Here is an 18,004-nt window from a genome sequence, read left to right on the forward strand (position 1 = left end):
GATCACATACTTTAACAATCCTAGAAAGGCTCAAATATTATCTTCAACTTAACTGAGCCACATGCAAGGAATACGTCCCGTGTATGTAAAGCTTCTAAAATGGTTTAAGAAAAGAGTAAAAGATGAATTTACTCTAGTTAAGATTCTGATTTGATACATTATAATATTGAATATCCTACCTGCTAACGTCATTGACTATTGATGAAAAATTTATGAAATCACCTCAAATTATAGCAAATACCCACTGTACTGATTTTATTAATATACTATCGATATATATTTATACATATACTTAAATTTTCTATATAATATTAATCTTTAGTTTTATTAGATATAATATTTATTAAATTTTATAAACTTAATATTTTTATATGTTATTCCTATATCTTTTGTAATTAATTTTATTAACAACAATTTCTTAATATAAATTCAATTAAATAAATGTATGATTATTATACTAATATTTATAATAAATATATCATATTTAGTAAATAAAATAATTTATATTATATAAGAAAATTATTAGTATATACATAAGAAATATTTCAATATAATTAATACACTACAAAAATACGTAATTTTAGTAGGGGTTATTTTTGACATTACCGGGGTTTTAACCCCCGAAAAATATGTTTTCCGCGGTTACAAGAACCATTGGGAAAACCAGCGTCACAAAATTACCGACGGTTTTAGCGGAGGTTTTGTGAAAACCGCCGGTATTAGCGAGGGTTTTCCCAAAACCGCCGGAACTAACCAGGGTTAGAAGAAACCGCCGACATTTACAGAGGTTTTGTTGAAACCGCCGGTATTTGCAGAGATTTTATTGAAACTGCCGGTATTTGTAGAGGTTTTCAAAATCGAGGTTTCAAAACCGCCGGAAATGCAATGTAGATTTTTTTTTGTATTATTTATAATTTATTTGATTATGATAAAAACTCTTTAATATATCAATCACACAATCAAATAATTTGAAATTAAAATTAAATATTATAAAATAAATAGTAATCATGATCTAATACAACAAATTGTTCAAATAATGTAGTACATTTATACTTAATTACACCTTCTAATAAACTAATATATAAACTAATAAAGTCCTCTTTACAACCTATGATATAATAGTAACCTCACATAATTACTGAAAAAATTCCATTAAAATGTTCTAAAGTCTAAAAATCCAGTAGAGTTGTTGGGTGAGCCCTTCTATTGAGTTTGACATTATCTCTTTTTTTCCTTTGATGACCCAATAGTATCCTTGTAGCTAACCTTAAAACAATATAAACAAATATTAAGCATCAAAATTTAGTATCCTAAAACATTGAACATAATTAAAAAAACAAATGCTTAGTGAAAAATCGAACCTTGCACCGAAAGCTCCAACTTCTAGTTATTTATTTCAGCGTCCAAAGCTTCAATCAAGGATCATCCCCCTCATCTAATTATTGATGGTAAGCAACACTGGAATTAGTTTTCTTTTAAAATGATCGAGGACTATAATACTTAACAATCAAATATGTTTAGACAATAACCATAATCTAAGAGTAAATAAGAACTAAAATCATATATATGTTAATAATCATAATCATATATATGTTAGTAGTATATATGTTAATAACCATAATCCATCACTCCACCTGAATGTGCCATTTCCCTTAGGCAAACCTTCCTCCCGGGCCCCATCATATAGACAAAAAATAAATTCATATTTTTCCACCATGTCAGAACAATATTATATTATGAAAGAACAATAGCACAACTAAATTAATTAAATTGAATGTTTTGGTTATAGTATAAAATTAATAATTGTATCTTTGTTATAATAATATTATAACAGGAAGAATTCAGGGTTTCGGGAACTTGATATAATAATAATATTATCATTTACATTGCAGAGGGATGACTAGAATATGGAGAATAACATCTAATTTCTTAACTAGAAGTAACTCTAAAACTAAATCAACTTCCACAAAATTGAAACAAACAAACAAATTAAAATCAAGGCTACACACAAAACAACAAAGAAATGTAATAGTGCCTATGAATACTAGAAATGAAATGAAAATCAACGAAAAAAGCATCACTAAAGAAAAATGACTAAATCTACAAACTAAATTCAGTAAGTCAAACCTGTAACAACATCAAATTAATAAGAAGAATTGTGATAGAATCAAACCAATTAGAATAGAGAATAACTTAAACTTTATACCTGTTGCAACATTTAAAGACAAAAAATGTTAAGCTAAATAGCATCTTCATTCCTAAAAGTAAGACATTATTATATTATTATATATGATGTTTGTCACGTTCAGTTCAATATGCATGATTCCTTAAATGCACAAACGTTAAAAATATACAAACACAACAAACCGTACGTTAGTTCTTCACCAGCCGAAACATTGGTCTTCGCAATAAGCACAATCTGATTCTCCTCATCACTCAAGCACATAATCCTAGCAAAGCAGTTTGGCATGCACTATAACAGAACAGGTTGATTCAAAAAAAAAAGTTCTACCTTCGGCGCAAAACCAGAGTCCAAAGACAAGATTCGTCAGAATGACTTACAGAATGGTTTATTATAGGTGCAATATTGCCCTTATCCGTTGCGTCAATCATCACTTCATCACTAATCTTGAACAACTGCATAGTTTATATCATTTGGCATTTAGATCGTAGTACAATGAATCCCAACGTTAACACTAAACATCTGTTGTAGAAATCTGAACAACATGAACTAGAGGTACAAATGGAACATGATAGAATAGGTAGAACACCAAAGTTCAAGTCACAATTCCCCATGTCCCCAACTAAAAAGTTTAGCTTTGGCAGATTGACTGTCTTGGAAAGGGAGGGTGAATCAATTCGCAGACATGAAAAATGGAACTGCCTAACCTTAATATTTAAGACCCAAGTAGAATTAATGAGAATAAAAAGGACTATTTATCTAAAATCAAATTTTGATAAATCTCAATATTTATAGAACTTCATAAAAACTATGAATTTTATACAGCAGTAGCAGAGCACCCTAGGAAAGGAGCTCTATCGTCATAAAAAAATTAAATCGGGAAGGAGAAACTTTCAGAAAATGAGAACCTTTTTTTCTGAGATGAAAATAAAGCACTAATAAAAGATGGAAAGGTTTTCTCTCATTGCTAATTAGATCTTGAAACAACTACCATTCAATTGAATCGACAGTAGAGAGAATGAGAGACATACCAGAAATGAACCAAACAACTAAATCAGTTATCACTTCCACAGTTCGCAACAGCTAATAAAGCAGTACATTCCTCTTATCCGTTGGATTCTTCCCTTGGAACTTCTGAGGTTTGAATGGCATTCAGCAAGTGGAGAGCTTCAAATTTCAAGGAATTGTGCAAGACAACAAATTGCCTTGCTATTGCTGCCACTTGTAGAGGAACGAGTCAAAAATATTGCTTCACCAAAGACATTATATATGTTTATTTACCATGATGCAAGATTAGTTAATAAAAATGAAAACAAATTAAGTACTAAATAGAAATATTATAGAAGCACACTTACAATAACTGAAATGTCAAATAAGTCATTATTCTGGAATATTTCAAAGGACATCCTACCCAGAATCAATTGCAGAAGTTTGAAAGATAATTCCATCAAATGTGAACCTGCAAATTAGGAAGAAGTGTCTATCATCACAATGCTTCTATCATAGTGTCTTCAAAATAACTCCATGAAACAAAGGAAGAAGTGTTCCTGTGTGATGGAAGAAGGAGGGCTTGTTGGCGTATAAGTTGAGGTACTCCAGCAATGCGACTTCCGCTTCTTTTACGGTGCCAGATTTCCTGCTCTCGAATTTAAGGTTTTGGCAGGGGAAATGCAAGTGATAATGGAATAACATAGATGACTGTTTGTGATAGTGTGGTTGTGGATGATCTGTGACTAGAGGGGGAAGGTCTCATCAAATTCTCTATGAATGATGGAAGACATGGAAAACCCTCAGCAGATAAGATGAAGATTGAAGAGATAAGATGAACATACCAGGGAGACGGAACTGATAAAAATCGCCTCAACAGAGTCCTCGCCGCCTCGACCTCGCCGTCTCGACCTCGCCACCTCGTCGCCTCCACCTCGCCGCCTCCACCTCGCCGCCTCCACCTCGACGCTCAGCCCAAACAGAAACGAACACGAACACGAACACGCAGCGGGAAAGATTATGATTTGGGGAAAGAGTTTGAGGGAAGATTTTGACGAAGGCAGCAGAGAGGGAGGGAGGGAATTAAGGCTTAGATTTAAGACATTAGAAATGAAGGTGCGGGAGAAAGACTGAACAATAATATTAGACTGTTAGAAAAATTATTCTAAAAAATATATATTTTATGGCGTTTTGGTTTTAACCGCCAGAAAATTTTTCTAAAAATATAAAATAAAAAACCTACTTGCGGTTTTAAGTATAAACCGCCGGAATGTATTTAGGATTTCCAAAACCGCCATAAAAAAAGCCCTCTTAAAATAAATAATTTTTGTAGTGATATGATTGTAGACTCTTATTCGATATACGCTTAAACACTCATTTTGACAACCTAGTGTTATACGTAGAAAACAATTAGCCATTATTTGGATTTGAGGAAAGTGGAAGAGAAAAATAAAAGTTAAACAAGGGAGAGATGAGAAAAATAAAAGTTAAACAAGGGAGAGATGAGAAAAAAAAATAGAGTTGTTTGATTAAATTGAAAGACAGTGGACAGAGAAAAAATAACTAGTAGAAAATATACAAAAATACAAGTATATTATTTAAAGAAAAAATAATTATTAATGAATTAAATTTTAGCGCTTATATTTTTTTTAAGTGTTTTTATTTAATAGTGTCTGTAACATCCCAATAATTCAAAATAGAAAATCGAACACATAGGATAATCACATATAATAATATTACATTTCAGTCTTACAAAATTAACGTACGGTTATGGCTGAACGGCCGTACAAGTACTGACCGAACGTCCTACTGCTCGATCTTCACTTCTACCTCTACCAAATTTTCTAAGGTCACCCATCCCTAAATTGCTCCAGGCTAAGCACGCTTAACCATGGAGTTCTTATGGGTCAGGCTACCGAAAAGCAAATGCATTTTGGTGATATGAGTAGCCAAATCAATTCCTTTAAGCTATCCTTCAACTGTATAGTCCCATACCTATACAGTCTCCAGATCCCTCTCATTCCGGTGTATGTCCGATTCGTCCATGGACCCCTTCCATTGGAAGCCTGCCAGGAGCCGCTCATTGTCCGTGACGCTTTGCACCGGCGATCACTCCCCACCCTCGTCAGTGCCCGAGCGTCACATAATTCAATCATACATATTTAAGAAAAAAATTCACACAATTCAAACGAACATCATCCATCATTCAATAAAACATACAAAGCCAATTACTAGACTCAGACTGTCCAGACTGTATGAATTATGTAGTTACAACGCTCGTGCACCCGGGTGATGTAGTAACTGGGATGCCCTGGACAGCTGCCACCCGAGGTTAGTCCGTTCTTACGTCGCCCATGTTAACTTAGGGACTAAGGACCTCCTGCCGTTCGCACACATGACTTACCCCTCTCTACGTGAGAAGAGTAATCATTGAACATCAGGATGAGCCGCCAGCTTAACTTACCCATATTCATATTTTACCAATTTCAATATACATTCATGAGACATTCCTCCCCGGAACGCTCGTTCATAACTCATTACCATTTCATCAATATTATATTTCATCATCTTACAAGATACTTTCTCAACTAAGCCAAACGTGATCCCTTAGGATATCAGATACCTAACGACGGTAGCGAGACCAAAACGTCTCTAATTCTAGAACAACTGATTCCAGCAATTTACTCCCTGAGTATGAAAGAAAACTTCGTACGGGACTAGTTATCAGAGGCCAATGAAAACGAACGTGATTTCCAGATGAACCAGGTAAAATGAGCTGGCTCTTAAGAGTTCAACCCGAACGCAACTAACCTAGGCCGAACACTAAGTCTCGAGGCTAAACAATATTAGGAATGATATGGTAGGACGCCCACTAAGGATTACGGAATGAATAGTACGAATAGGCCGTACGTTGAAAATATTTAACTTATTTATGAGAAACATCAATGAACCGAATTTCAGTCGAATACTGAACATGTACAGAACGGACGCTACACATTTTGGACGAACGCTCACTTAGAGAAAAAAAAAGGATTTCGGAAACAAGAATAACTGCTTAGTAGAAGACTAAACATTTTGTACGAGCGCTTGGTATAAGACCGAGTACTACTTAGTACGAGCGCTTGGTATAAAACCTAACACTACTAAATATGAGCGCTTGGTATAAGACCAAGCACCTCTAGCACATAGAATAAAACTTGAGAATTATAAATGTTCAATAACGAACAAGGTATACAATTTCATATAATAAATTGGAATTTTCAATCTAACGTCAAGAAATGAAGTTCCTTGGTTGAACGCTTATGAGTGAATAGAATTCATATAGAAAAGACGCTCGTCCTCAACTGGAATTCTCTCCAAATGAAAGAATCCAGTTTCAGCCGAGTTCACCATAACCGAACGGTCAAAGACCGTCAGATTACTATCATACATTTTCATATAACTTCCAGTATTAAATTCATAATCTCTTCAATTCACTCCACAAAATTTAACTTCATACAGTCATACATTTTCACTCATTTCTCAACATTCATATTCATAAAGTCATGCATTCATACATTTCTAAATTTCCAGATTCATACATAGCAACCATCATATACATTCAGTCAATCAACCAACATGCATTCAATGAAAAACGAACGTACGTTAAATTAAATAAGCTTCCCTTACCTCTGAGCGTGAACGAAAGTTCTCAATAGACGTAGACGAACGTTCACCGGTTGAACAGAAAGCTCACCGCTAAACTCTTAGAATCCTAAGCTCACACGTTATGAGGCTAAGTAAAACATAAAAACAGAAACACACAGAATGAGAGGATGAACCCATGCAACCCAGAAAATCTGGTTTTGCAGGAGACTGAAAACTTACAGCTGAGGGAGGAATGAACTTACCAGCTCAGAACAGAAAGCTGTTCGGTTCAAACGGACACCCTCGTCGCCAGAAATGCTCAAGTGTGATCTACGGGATGATCAGAGGAAGAAAAGTGTTAGATTTCGTAGAGAGAAGGTTAAGAATTCTAGAGAGAAGGAGGAGAAAATGGTTTTTCAGAGTTTTTGGAGAAGAAAGTCGCATGCAGAGAAGTGGCACGTCGTTTGAAAATTTTTCATTAACTACTGCCCACTACCAAAGACGAACGTCCACTCTCTAGCCGCCACCTGTTTTCCACTCTCTGAAATCCAACCGTTCGTCGCGACACTTGTAATCCATTCAGCAGGGTTTCTTAGTGGGTTTTAAATTGGGTTCTGACAGTGTCAAATTCAAAAATGGATTAATATAGTATGAATGATTCAGAATTTTAAAAATATATGTTGGAGTACTGAACTCTTGCTTCAGGAACATGTGAGTTACATTGGCTCACTTACCTTCTCAATGATCCTTATCCAACTTATTCTCGTTTAATTGTTTTATATTATAATAATAAAAGCTCTTTTCACATAGCTGTTAACCTCGTGTTTTACGAGGGTATTAAATATTTAAACATAATTAAGGTCTTGCTTTGAGTCTCATCCTCCAAATAGCTGTAGACATTTTTACTAAAGATTTTCTACTTAAACCATTCATCAGCAACTTTATCTAAGTCAGAGTTAGTATTTGGCTGATTCTTCTTCTACCTCCCTTTTTTTCTTCTTTCGAAATGTGAATATTTTGGAATCTGAAAATATATTTTAAAATATACATTTTGAAATGTTTTTTCAATACATTTTGAATTGTACCAATGAAAAAATATTTTTATATTTTTTGGATTGCTCAATTCAAAATACATTTTAAAAGAAAATTATATTCTAATCCAAAAGATATTTCTATATCCAAAACACATTTTAAAATACACATTTCAAAATACATTAAAAAAATTCATTTCAGAAAGTGCATTTCAAAATGTATTTCCAAATCCAAACATATCTCTCAAATTATATAATTTAGAATGTATTTTAAAAAAATAATTTTGAATTATACAATTCATAAACTATTTTTGAATTTGAAAATATATGTATTTTGAAATGCATTTAAAAATATATATATTTCAGAATACACATTTTGAAAAATATTTTCAAATCCAGAAATATATTTTAGAAGTATATACATTCTAAAATATATTAAACAAAAAAAATTGGATTGAGTGGATGAATTTCCTTCTTCCGGATTGAAGTTTTCACAGGCTCCTTCTTCTCCCTATCTCCATTTTGTCCACCATAAGAGACCCATTCACACTCTTCACACACAAACCAGTTAAAAAAAGAAAAACAGGGCACATAACATCTCTATTCTTCTTTACAATTAAATTCAATCTTCCTTAATAGTTTATAACTTTTTTTAACGAATGTTGTGTTTCCACCACTAACATCTCTCTACCATTGTCCCTTTATCTCATATATCCATATATCTATTATGATTAATAAAAGGCATTTTGTGACATATAGTAAAACAAGTAAGAATGGTAATAACACAATAAATAATAGGTTGTTTGCAATGTACTGTATATTTAGATAAGATAAAAAGATTTGAAAAGTGTAAATAAAATTATTAAAGAAAATTACTTGTAGTAATTATAAGAGTAAAATAGTACATGCAACTCTAAAACGACTTATCTATTTATATAAAGTTACAAATAATAATAATAATAATAATAATAGTAATAAAATGTATGAGAGGTTAAATAATAATCACGAGTTTGAAATTTAACAGTAATTTCGTAAAACAAAATAATTGTGGTCTATTTTTCCTTTTTGAACCGAATATAGTTCGCTAATAAGAGATTTGACAAGTGACGGGATTTAAGGTAGATTATTCAAGTTCAGCGTTCTAAACTATGCGCCACAAACATGGACAGAGGAAATAAAAAATAAAAATAGGAGATGAGAAAGAAAGAAGGATAATAAACTGTTTGTATAAAATGTAATTCAAGCCATCTACATCAATAAACAATCAACCAACAAATTTTGGTTTCACTTACTCATAATCCGTCATTTTCATTTTTGTTGAGGGCGCTTCATTTTGAGAAGATGGGAGATTCCTGCAATAACGTGTAAACGACTGCTCGGGACACCTGTCTTTGCCAGGGCCTTGCCATTGTGGTCGAGAAGCACAAAACAAGGAACATAGCTAACATCATAATGAAGGAGCTGCGATACGAACATTCAAAACCAAGTCAGCAAGAAGTAATGAGAACAAAATGGATTCTCCTGATATTAAACAAATAAATAACATGTTCAATGATTTCTATACAACATTATCCTTCAGGAATCAGAAGATAGAAAAAAACACCAAAATGAAGGTAATACAATAGTACTGAGAGCTTGAACTATTTCAAAGGAATTTCAAGTAAATAGATTTTTTCAAGGTCAACATAATTTCTACGAATAGCAAGCTGAGGTATTTAAACAAAACTTCCAACTGCTTCCTAAATTTGAAATTCTACTGTTTCCATCAAGAAAAAGATAAAGGCTCATGTATCTTCTCTATTGAAAATGTATATTACTTTATAATTAAAATATGTAATATGTTCTTCCAGATCCTTCCAAAAAACTGATGTTTCTTCACAGAACCATCATCTCAAGTTTCACATGGGAATACGCCGAAATCACATTTCTACAGAAACTATATACACCGAAGGACATATATGGAAAATGGATCTAGAAAATTAAGTATATGGTGATAATTTTTGGCTGAAGTGTGATCCTAGGATGGATGTCTTAGTTTGGACAAATTTGGGCATTGCCCATTCATCAATTTTTATTAGTATACGGTGATAATTGAGATATTCAAGGAAGCAGCATTTTTTCAGTTGAAAGGTAAGGTTAAACATGGAAGCAGCATCAATGCATGATGTACATAATCCAAGACAAGATACTGGGTTAAGGCCAATTTAAGCAGAAACAGTAGTGCAAATAAAATTTGCATGGTTTGCTTGCATGTAGAGGTCATTCTGAAAGAATGAACAAAAAAAAAAGGCCAAAGTTACAGAGATGAAGAGACGACAAAACAATACTTCTTCAAAGGGATATATTGACCACAATCACATTTGAGGAAAACAAAATTGACAAACAGGTCTGCATCTTGAAGAGGTAAAAAACATGGCTTGGAGCAGGAGACAGAGTCACAGAACGTCAACCTAATGGCTTAGTCAGGTCTGCCCAAACGTGGTTCAGCATAAAATGAATAATTATCTTATTATTTGCTAAACCCCCATGCCCCATTAAATTCTTCCTAATAACCAAACTGATATGTAAGTTTATACACAACAATTAAAGAAACAGAACAATATAAAATAATTACAAAACATCAAACCAAAATTTATATTCTTCACAGTCCAATGGCATATAAACCAATCTCCATAACAGAAAAAACATAGCTAACATCATAACACCTATGCTGTTGCGTGGCTGCATGGTATTGTCCATACTACTCTAGAACAGTTATTGTAAAAGTATTATTCTAGTCGTTTAGTTCCTATTCATGAAAATTATTTTATATACTAGAATTAGATCTATTGCAATAGATAGATATTATTTTTATCAAGGGTTTCTGTTAAGAAAAGGGTTTAATTGCTGTAACTTAGTTTCATTTTCCCAGAACTGTAATAGGTTATTTTTTATTTTTCCTACATGCTTGTTAGAAGAACAGCCTTCTTATCTGTCTCCCAGATTTACTAGTTCATTTTTTCTGTCTCTTCCATTATACTAAATGGCCATTATTATTCTACAACAATCCAGTAACAGAAATGAAGTGAACCAATAACACTCAGCATCATGAACTCTTGTACGAAAAAAATGTCAGTTGGATTTACCAAGCCCAGGAAATAACTCGGATGCACAGAATGTTCATGCAATTTATGCAACCAAACAGAAACCTTGGCTGAGATGAAGTTTGATCCCATGTGGGGATTCTCAAAGGCCAGCAAAAGCCAAAAAACATTCTGCTTCTGAAACCCACATAGCAAATACTGAGTTTTTTTTTTTTATTTCTTACTACTAAAGGTTTGCAGAAATCAGTAACAATCAATCAGAACTTCCTGAAGGTACTATTCAAATATATTGCTCCACCAGCCAACGATGTTTCTCAAGATAATTTTGAACAATGAAGGCAGATCTGAAATCATTAATGAATAGCCTATCTGATAGGTAAAAAGGAAAGACAACCTAATGATACAAACCAGTGTTTTTCTCCCAATTCCACTCCAAACTAAGAGTGATATCTTTTCTTTTTATTTCTTTGTATACCCAATCATCTCTAAGCTTATCTAACTAACTGGTGCAACTAACACATGCTAACCCGCTTTTCATTTGGGTGTCGTCAGTGGAAACTACAGGTTTTCAAGTATCATGATTTAATTCTTTGAGCATAAAAATGAAAATTACCAATTGATGGGAATTTTTTTATAGGGGATGAACATTGAAAAATATAGTTATTCCACATGATTCATGTTTAAACTGAAGATGAAAACTTAATGAACAATGTCTTTATTTCTTAAAGTAGTATTCAATCAATAACATTATAGTCATGGTCTGGGTCAGCCGCATTCAGATGTTGTTCATAATTTAGAGTATAGCCTTACTCACTATGCAAAAACATAATTCAGAGTTTAGGATGAATTATATAACACAGAAATTAAGAAATTAGCTTCTAGAATAAATAATGTGGAAAAATTCTACAGTTTAGTTTATTTTCACACACACATATATAGACACACCTGCATTTTAGTTTGTGAAAAGGTCCATTTGATACCTCAGGTAGCCAATTGGGATTCTCAGCATCAGCCATGACAATATTGAGCCAGTGAGAGTTCCGGGTTTCGACTTCGGAAACAAATTTGAACAGGGAATTACAGAGCCTGCACTTGGCTGAGTAGAATTCCACCAAAGTCGCCTCCTTGGCGCTTGCCAGAGCCAAAGCAAATGCCCTCTGTTCTGCCTCCGACTGTGTGAGAGTCGTTTTCTTTTTCCAACCTGAAACAGAGCTCGCAAAATTGAAAGGTATTAAACCAAGGTTTTGGAGAGATTTCAATGGCCAAGGACCCTCAAACTTGCAGGGACCAGGACTAGAATTAGGGTTTGTTTCATTCCATGGCCATTTCAGGTAAAACATTTGTTTAGGTTTAGGATTGGGAACAGAAATCGAATCCATTAAGCCACATCAGAGACTACAAACAATAATCAAATAGCTAGTATAGTCGGATAGATATCATAAAGAAATGACAACATCCTTCCATAAAGACGATGAACTTTTTATAATTTTAATATAAATTATTTTAATTATGAAATAATAATAATATAGATAATGATTTAGATAAATTAATGTATGTACATTAATATTTATTCAATAAATATTGATAACTCCGTACCAAAATCTGGTAAAGATAATTATAAGGCTAAGTGTTGCTATTTAAACTGACAGGATGACGAATAATAAAAAAATAGATTTAAAAATAAAGTTTTTGAATCATGATCGTAGTTTATTATGAAAAACTGTAAAAAATACGTGTTTGGTTTATAAAACTGCATTTTAGATTCAAAAATCGGTTATGCATAAAAAGAATATTAGCACCTTACAACATTAGTTAGTCAAATATGAAAAATGGTGTGGTTTCTTCTAAATGTTTATTTTTTTGGAAATAAGAATAAAAGAAGATAACAAGAAAAAACTAAAAATATATTTTGAAAATTTTGAGACCAACAAATATTAATCTCGCTCTTTGTATTTTCATTCAAACTGGAAAATCAAGGGCAACATAGTTTAAAAGAAAGATTAGTTTGAAAGTTTTGATACTTCTAAATTATTTGAAAATGAGTGTCCTGTAACACAGATGACCTAACAAATACCAAAAAGAAAATAGTGAAAACGTATTTTTAAGTTATTTTTTAAGAAATAAAGATTCAAGTAATAAAACAACACATACGATCGCACGAAAAATTGTACTTTTAATTTTGGATATTGGACGACATGGACCACCGTACAAACATCCAAAAGAAATCAGTGAAAAATTATTTTTTAAATTTTAATCTTTATAGTTTTTATATTTTTTATTGTTTTAAAAATTTACATTTATTATTGTTTAAAGCAGTTTTATTTTCATGAATATTGAGTAAAAAGAGTACAAAATTTTAATTAGTGAGAAAATAAAAACATAGATGTATATGTAAAATATAGGGCATAACTAAAAAGAGGGATAAAACTGGAAGACAAAGTGGGTGGGCAGCGGAGGGTAAAAGCAAATAAAACATACAGGGATGCGAGATAGTGAATGCGTGGTGCGGTGAGCAATTAAATGTGTGGTGTGTATAGTGACAGCCGAAACAGAGTAAAACAGTGGTGTCTGTGCAGTGAACATGAAGTGCATAAAGTAAAGTAAATTATGAACATGCCCACAAATAAAAATAAAATATACAAGGGATGGGGGTTAATTTATATGGGAGTGCATGGCGTGAAATGAAAAAAGCAGCCCACTTATCTTTCTTTCTTCTTTGTTAAAAAAAACAACGGTATTACTTCCAGCACCCTATTAGTCCAGATTTCATTTTTTTCTGAATTCATTAAAACAAATTTGGAATTCATTAAAGGTATTATATGGTTCATTAAATTATTTTCAAAAGTAATTCAGTACCTTTGCTTCTCTTTGCCTTCTGAAAAAAAAGCCTTATAACTTAGAAAATGATGGATTATTTATACTGGATGATTCTGCTTGTGTGTGAATGTCGTTAAATCCTTCCCAAAATCTGTTTACAACTCACTGTGTGTTTCTTTGTCTTTACTCTCTGTGTTGTGATTTTGTTTCAAAAGAAATCTAGTATTGTGGGAATGAGGAGAACTCGTGTGAGTATAGGTTGAAGATGATTGTCAGATATTGTGAGTGTGTGTTTTTATTTTTTGTGTGTAGAGAATTAGGAGTTTTGGATGATGGTAGTGGACGAATGAATCTCCTCTCCCACCAAATGGAAGTTTTGTTTTGTATATGAATGAGGTTGTATTTTTAAAAAATAGAAAGTCCTGATAGTTACGAAGAATGAAGGAAGACTGCTCCCTCCTCTTTGCACATTTTGCTAATTACCGGATTCACATTGTATTGGGAGTGGTAAATTTTAGGTGTGGTGGAAAGCAAAACGGTGGTGAGAAAACTTAACACTACGGACTATTGAGCCTAATTTTAGAAAAAGGGGTGTAGAAACTGAAATAAAATAGAAAATGAATTGGGCTTCCAGCCATTATGAAAGGCATATAGGAAAGGTGGAGATATACAAAACTAATTAATTATTCCATCATGTTTTTTTCAAAAAATTTATTATTCTCCCTTTTCAAATTTTGTTTTATACCGCTTATAAGCTGCATCAAATAATTGACTTATAGATGTTACCATGAAAACGATACAGTGATCTTCCCTGTCTTAAATCCATACTACTAACAAATATCAAACTAAACCTCAAAACCTATAGTGATAGTTTAATGCTGCTCCAACGTATCACAAAATAATTTGGTCATATATTTTAATGATCTCTCTATTCTTTCAATGGAGTTCTTCAATTCCATTTGATCACGTTTTCTTGAAGGTGATAGAACAACAATCTTACTCCAAAGAGAATCAGGTTCCATTATGCGATTGGGTTTCTTGTTAAGTTCGTAGACGGAATCAGCTTCAACATTCAAATCGCTCAATTCTTTTAAGAGCTTGGTTTTTTTAATATATTCCTGTCGATCCTCATCATGGAAGATGCTCCATATAACCTGTTATGTATTACAAATAAATTGTTATTTCCATTACATGTTAATATTCACATAGTAAAATTAAACTCTCACATTTGGTGGACTACCAACAAAATCTGCGCCGCTGAGTATGGCTTTATCAACAAGATCACAATATCTTGGAAATGCATTAGCAAACATTTTGTGATATTTCAACTGTGAATTTACGTTCACTGCACTCCTTGTTATTATAGCTTTGCTGTCAAAATTTCAATGGCAATGTTAATCATCAAACCAATAAAAAAAATTACCTAATTAGTAACATGGTACAACTCACAAACATGTATACCTAATGATTTTAACCATAGCAAGATAACTCTCACAAACCATGCCAAGTAGGAAAATTTCATAAGGCTTTTGTGTGCATGGTTCTCCGTTAGAAATTCCTTTTGATTGATTTTCTTCTTCTGTGTCATGTAATTTCTCCCAGTAATTTTCAGTGACGGTTCCATCTTCAGCTACTTTATATCCTACTCCCATTCGATATCGGTATTTGTGAATATTTCTTGCCATGACAATAGTCTGCTTTACAAACGACTCACATGATAATGTATCAACCATGATTACATCTCGACCCTCGTTTAGAGCTGTCACAAGCTTAGATAATGCAACATGGGTGGAAGATTGATGCATCTGTTCAAATTTTAAGTAAAAATAACTCATAAGAATCTAACATATCTCAGTCATTTGGTAATATAACTAAATTACAAAAGAAAATTTATATGAACATGAAAGTTCTTAAAATCTAATATGGATTTATATATACAGTCTGTCACATGGTGCACATATAACATCAGGTTAAAGGAAAAATAACATGAAGTAGATAGACGTGGAGGAAAAAAGATATATGGATTCAACTTTTTTCACTGACATTTAAAAAATATAAGATTAGTTCAAAAGATTTAAAAGGAATAATGGAAAAGATTCTAGATTCAATTTTTCCTAACAAGTAACATTTATTATAAAAATAAAAATAAAAAATGAAGGTGTTCACACAAACATACCAATTCAGCAGTTTGGAGCATGTCATCATGGTGAACTCTTGAATTAAGGGCCATATATATGATTTCAGTCTCATTAAAGACATTTGTCTCAACTACCACAGGATTTTTAGCTCCTTCATAGCAAAATACTCTGTCAAAGCCATTTGATACGTATAAATAATTTTACTTAGATATGCAAAACTAAGTTAGAACACAAAATTTCTTTTATACTTTAATATTGAATTTAGAGTGTTATGATTCACGAGTGTTCATTGCAGAGTCTATTCTATAACAAGATAAACACTACTCAGATTAATTTATATGTTATATGAAGTAGTGAGATCCATCCTCTATATAGTGAGATAAACATTTACGAGTGTCAAATACTTGGACTAGAGTGCTATAATTAGTATTTTATGAAATTTGTGTTTTAATCATTGATACACAATTTAATTATTTTTGCACTAAACAAATTTTGCAAAACTATAAGTATCATAGAATAATAATTTTGCAGGATTGAAAGTTGAGTAATACACTCTAATAATATCTTCAAAGATAAAAGTCTTTTTGGTTCCCATGCCACCTCCTATAAGTAGTAACACCGGACGCCTTTCACTGAGTATCTTCGTATCCGTGTCATGATTTGTTGTTTTCACCTGCATATTCTTGCTTACCTTTTCAAACCTTTGTTGTCTTTGAACCCTTTCAAACCTTTGTTTTCTGTGAACACCACACCATATTAGCCAAACAAATATTATATATATATATATATATATATATATATATACTTATTTTCGCATTACATTCCCCTCAACCTAGAAAAATATATATATTAAAACTATAAAAACTTTTAGCTCCATCATAATATGGTGACATTAATTTGAACTACCTTAGAAAATATTGTAAAAATTAAGATTAATATAATTTTACCTCATAACTTCCAATATAATTTTCTTGAATTTTTTTGTATGTGGAGACTCTTCCCTTAAAGCCTATATATAAAAAAAATATGATTAACGCATTAGAGAGAATAATATAATGTCATAATTTATTTTGGAAGGGTCACATCAACTTTATTATTTATCAATATCTGTTTCCATTTTATTTACGAACTTTATATATATATATATATATATATATATATATATATATATATATATATATATATATATATATATATATATATATATTTAAAGAAGAAAAAAAATATTGGTAAATGAAGAAGGTAAGTTAAGATAAATACCAAACTAATGAGATGTGTAACTTGATTCCAGTGAAATGCTAAATAAGTGTTAACGCATCTCTCAAACTCATCTATGAGTTTCGTATATAAATCCCAAGGATAGCCATAGACACTACAAATGTATTCAAAGATATTTTCATCACATTCTTTGGATCTTTTCAGAAAGTCTTGGGCCAATATACATAATACTGGAACTTCATTAGCATCTTTAAATCCAATCTGTCTTGCTGCAACCACATCATTAAATAAGATAGTCAAAACATTATATAACATACCTTACCCTTGTGTACACGTGTCTTCACATTATGCATTATAACCCTTGAAGAAAACCTGTTTTAAGGTTGTTATACTTGGAACTTTTCCAATAACTAAAAAGGTATCCATTTTAATGTAGAAAATGATTGTAGACACACTAAAAAAGTGCATGAACATTTAATATAAAAAGAATAAAACATAATAAATTTATACATGAACATTGAATATAAATATAATAAAATAATAAATTTATAAGTTAGGTAAATAGAAAGATAGATAAATTGAAAAAACAAATATATAATAGACAATGTACATAAAATCATGATATATGTGTATTTTTCTTTTAATTAATTCCATAGGTGAGAATAAGGAAATTGAAAGTCACAAATTAAACATTATACCAACGTAGTGGGAGAACTTTTCAATCTCTATAAGATCGTTAGATTTCGTCTTTTTTAGGAGTGGAATCAACTTCTTCTGCTTTCTAACTATCTTTGCACGTCGTCTCGCATGTCGTCGGTAGGTTGTGGTGAGAGCGACGACAATTAATCCGGCAACAGAGGCAGCTAAAACTTGTAATAATTTCATTTTCTTTAAAACTCAAATCCTGTCTATTTGTTTAGG

The 18,004-nt window shown here is 32.0% G+C and overlaps 2 protein-coding genes and 1 long non-coding RNA gene across 10 annotated transcripts; all 3 read right to left on the minus strand.

The window, feature by feature from the left end:
* Positions 1–964: 964 nt before the first annotated feature.
* LOC108320965 (uncharacterized) lies at positions 965–4,295 on the minus strand. 6 transcript variants are annotated; one of them, XR_001831440.2, is made up of 7 exons: positions 4,015–4,295; positions 3,538–3,915; positions 3,214–3,349; positions 2,563–2,637; positions 2,373–2,473; positions 1,362–1,435; positions 965–1,266 (listed from the first exon to the last, which is right to left on the minus strand). It is a non-coding gene; the product is annotated as an uncharacterized LOC108320965 (long non-coding RNA). The 6 variants fall into 6 exon arrangements; XR_008247902.1 differs by having other exon boundaries at positions 3,214–3,431; XR_008247904.1 differs by having other exon boundaries at positions 3,214–3,397; positions 3,594–3,915; positions 4,015–4,294.
* A 4,727-nt stretch (positions 4,296–9,022) lies between these two features.
* Positions 9,023–12,489, minus strand: LOC108318863 (uncharacterized). Of its 2 annotated transcripts, none has more exons than XM_052875080.1 (2): positions 11,856–12,489; positions 9,023–9,288 (listed from the first exon to the last, which is right to left on the minus strand). In XM_052875080.1, exons 1-2 carry the CDS (start codon positions 12,287–12,289, stop codon positions 9,156–9,158), a joined length of 567 nt encoding a protein of 188 aa, XP_052731040.1. In that variant the 5' UTR covers positions 12,290–12,489; the 3' UTR covers positions 9,023–9,155. The 2 variants fall into 2 exon arrangements, with proteins under 2 accessions (XP_052731040.1, XP_052731041.1); XM_052875081.1 differs by having other exon boundaries at positions 11,891–12,366.
* Positions 12,490–14,452: 1,963 nt separating this feature from the next.
* On the minus strand, positions 14,453–18,004 carry LOC128195946 (calmodulin calcium-dependent NAD kinase-like). Of its 2 annotated transcripts, XM_052875082.1 has the most exons (8): positions 17,782–18,004; positions 17,126–17,352; positions 16,813–16,874; positions 16,417–16,602; positions 15,904–16,033; positions 15,189–15,532; positions 14,954–15,098; positions 14,453–14,881 (listed from the first exon to the last, which is right to left on the minus strand). In XM_052875082.1, exons 1-8 carry the CDS (start codon positions 17,966–17,968, stop codon positions 14,600–14,602), a joined length of 1,563 nt encoding a protein of 520 aa, XP_052731042.1. In that variant the 5' UTR covers positions 17,969–18,004; the 3' UTR covers positions 14,453–14,599. The 2 variants fall into 2 exon arrangements, with proteins under 2 accessions (XP_052731042.1, XP_052731043.1); XM_052875083.1 differs by lacking the exon at positions 16,417–16,602.

This window comes from Vigna angularis, chromosome 3 (genome assembly GCF_016808095.1).
Source record: "Vigna angularis cultivar LongXiaoDou No.4 chromosome 3, ASM1680809v1, whole genome shotgun sequence".
Lineage (NCBI taxonomy): Eukaryota > Viridiplantae > Streptophyta > Magnoliopsida > Fabales > Fabaceae > Vigna > Vigna angularis.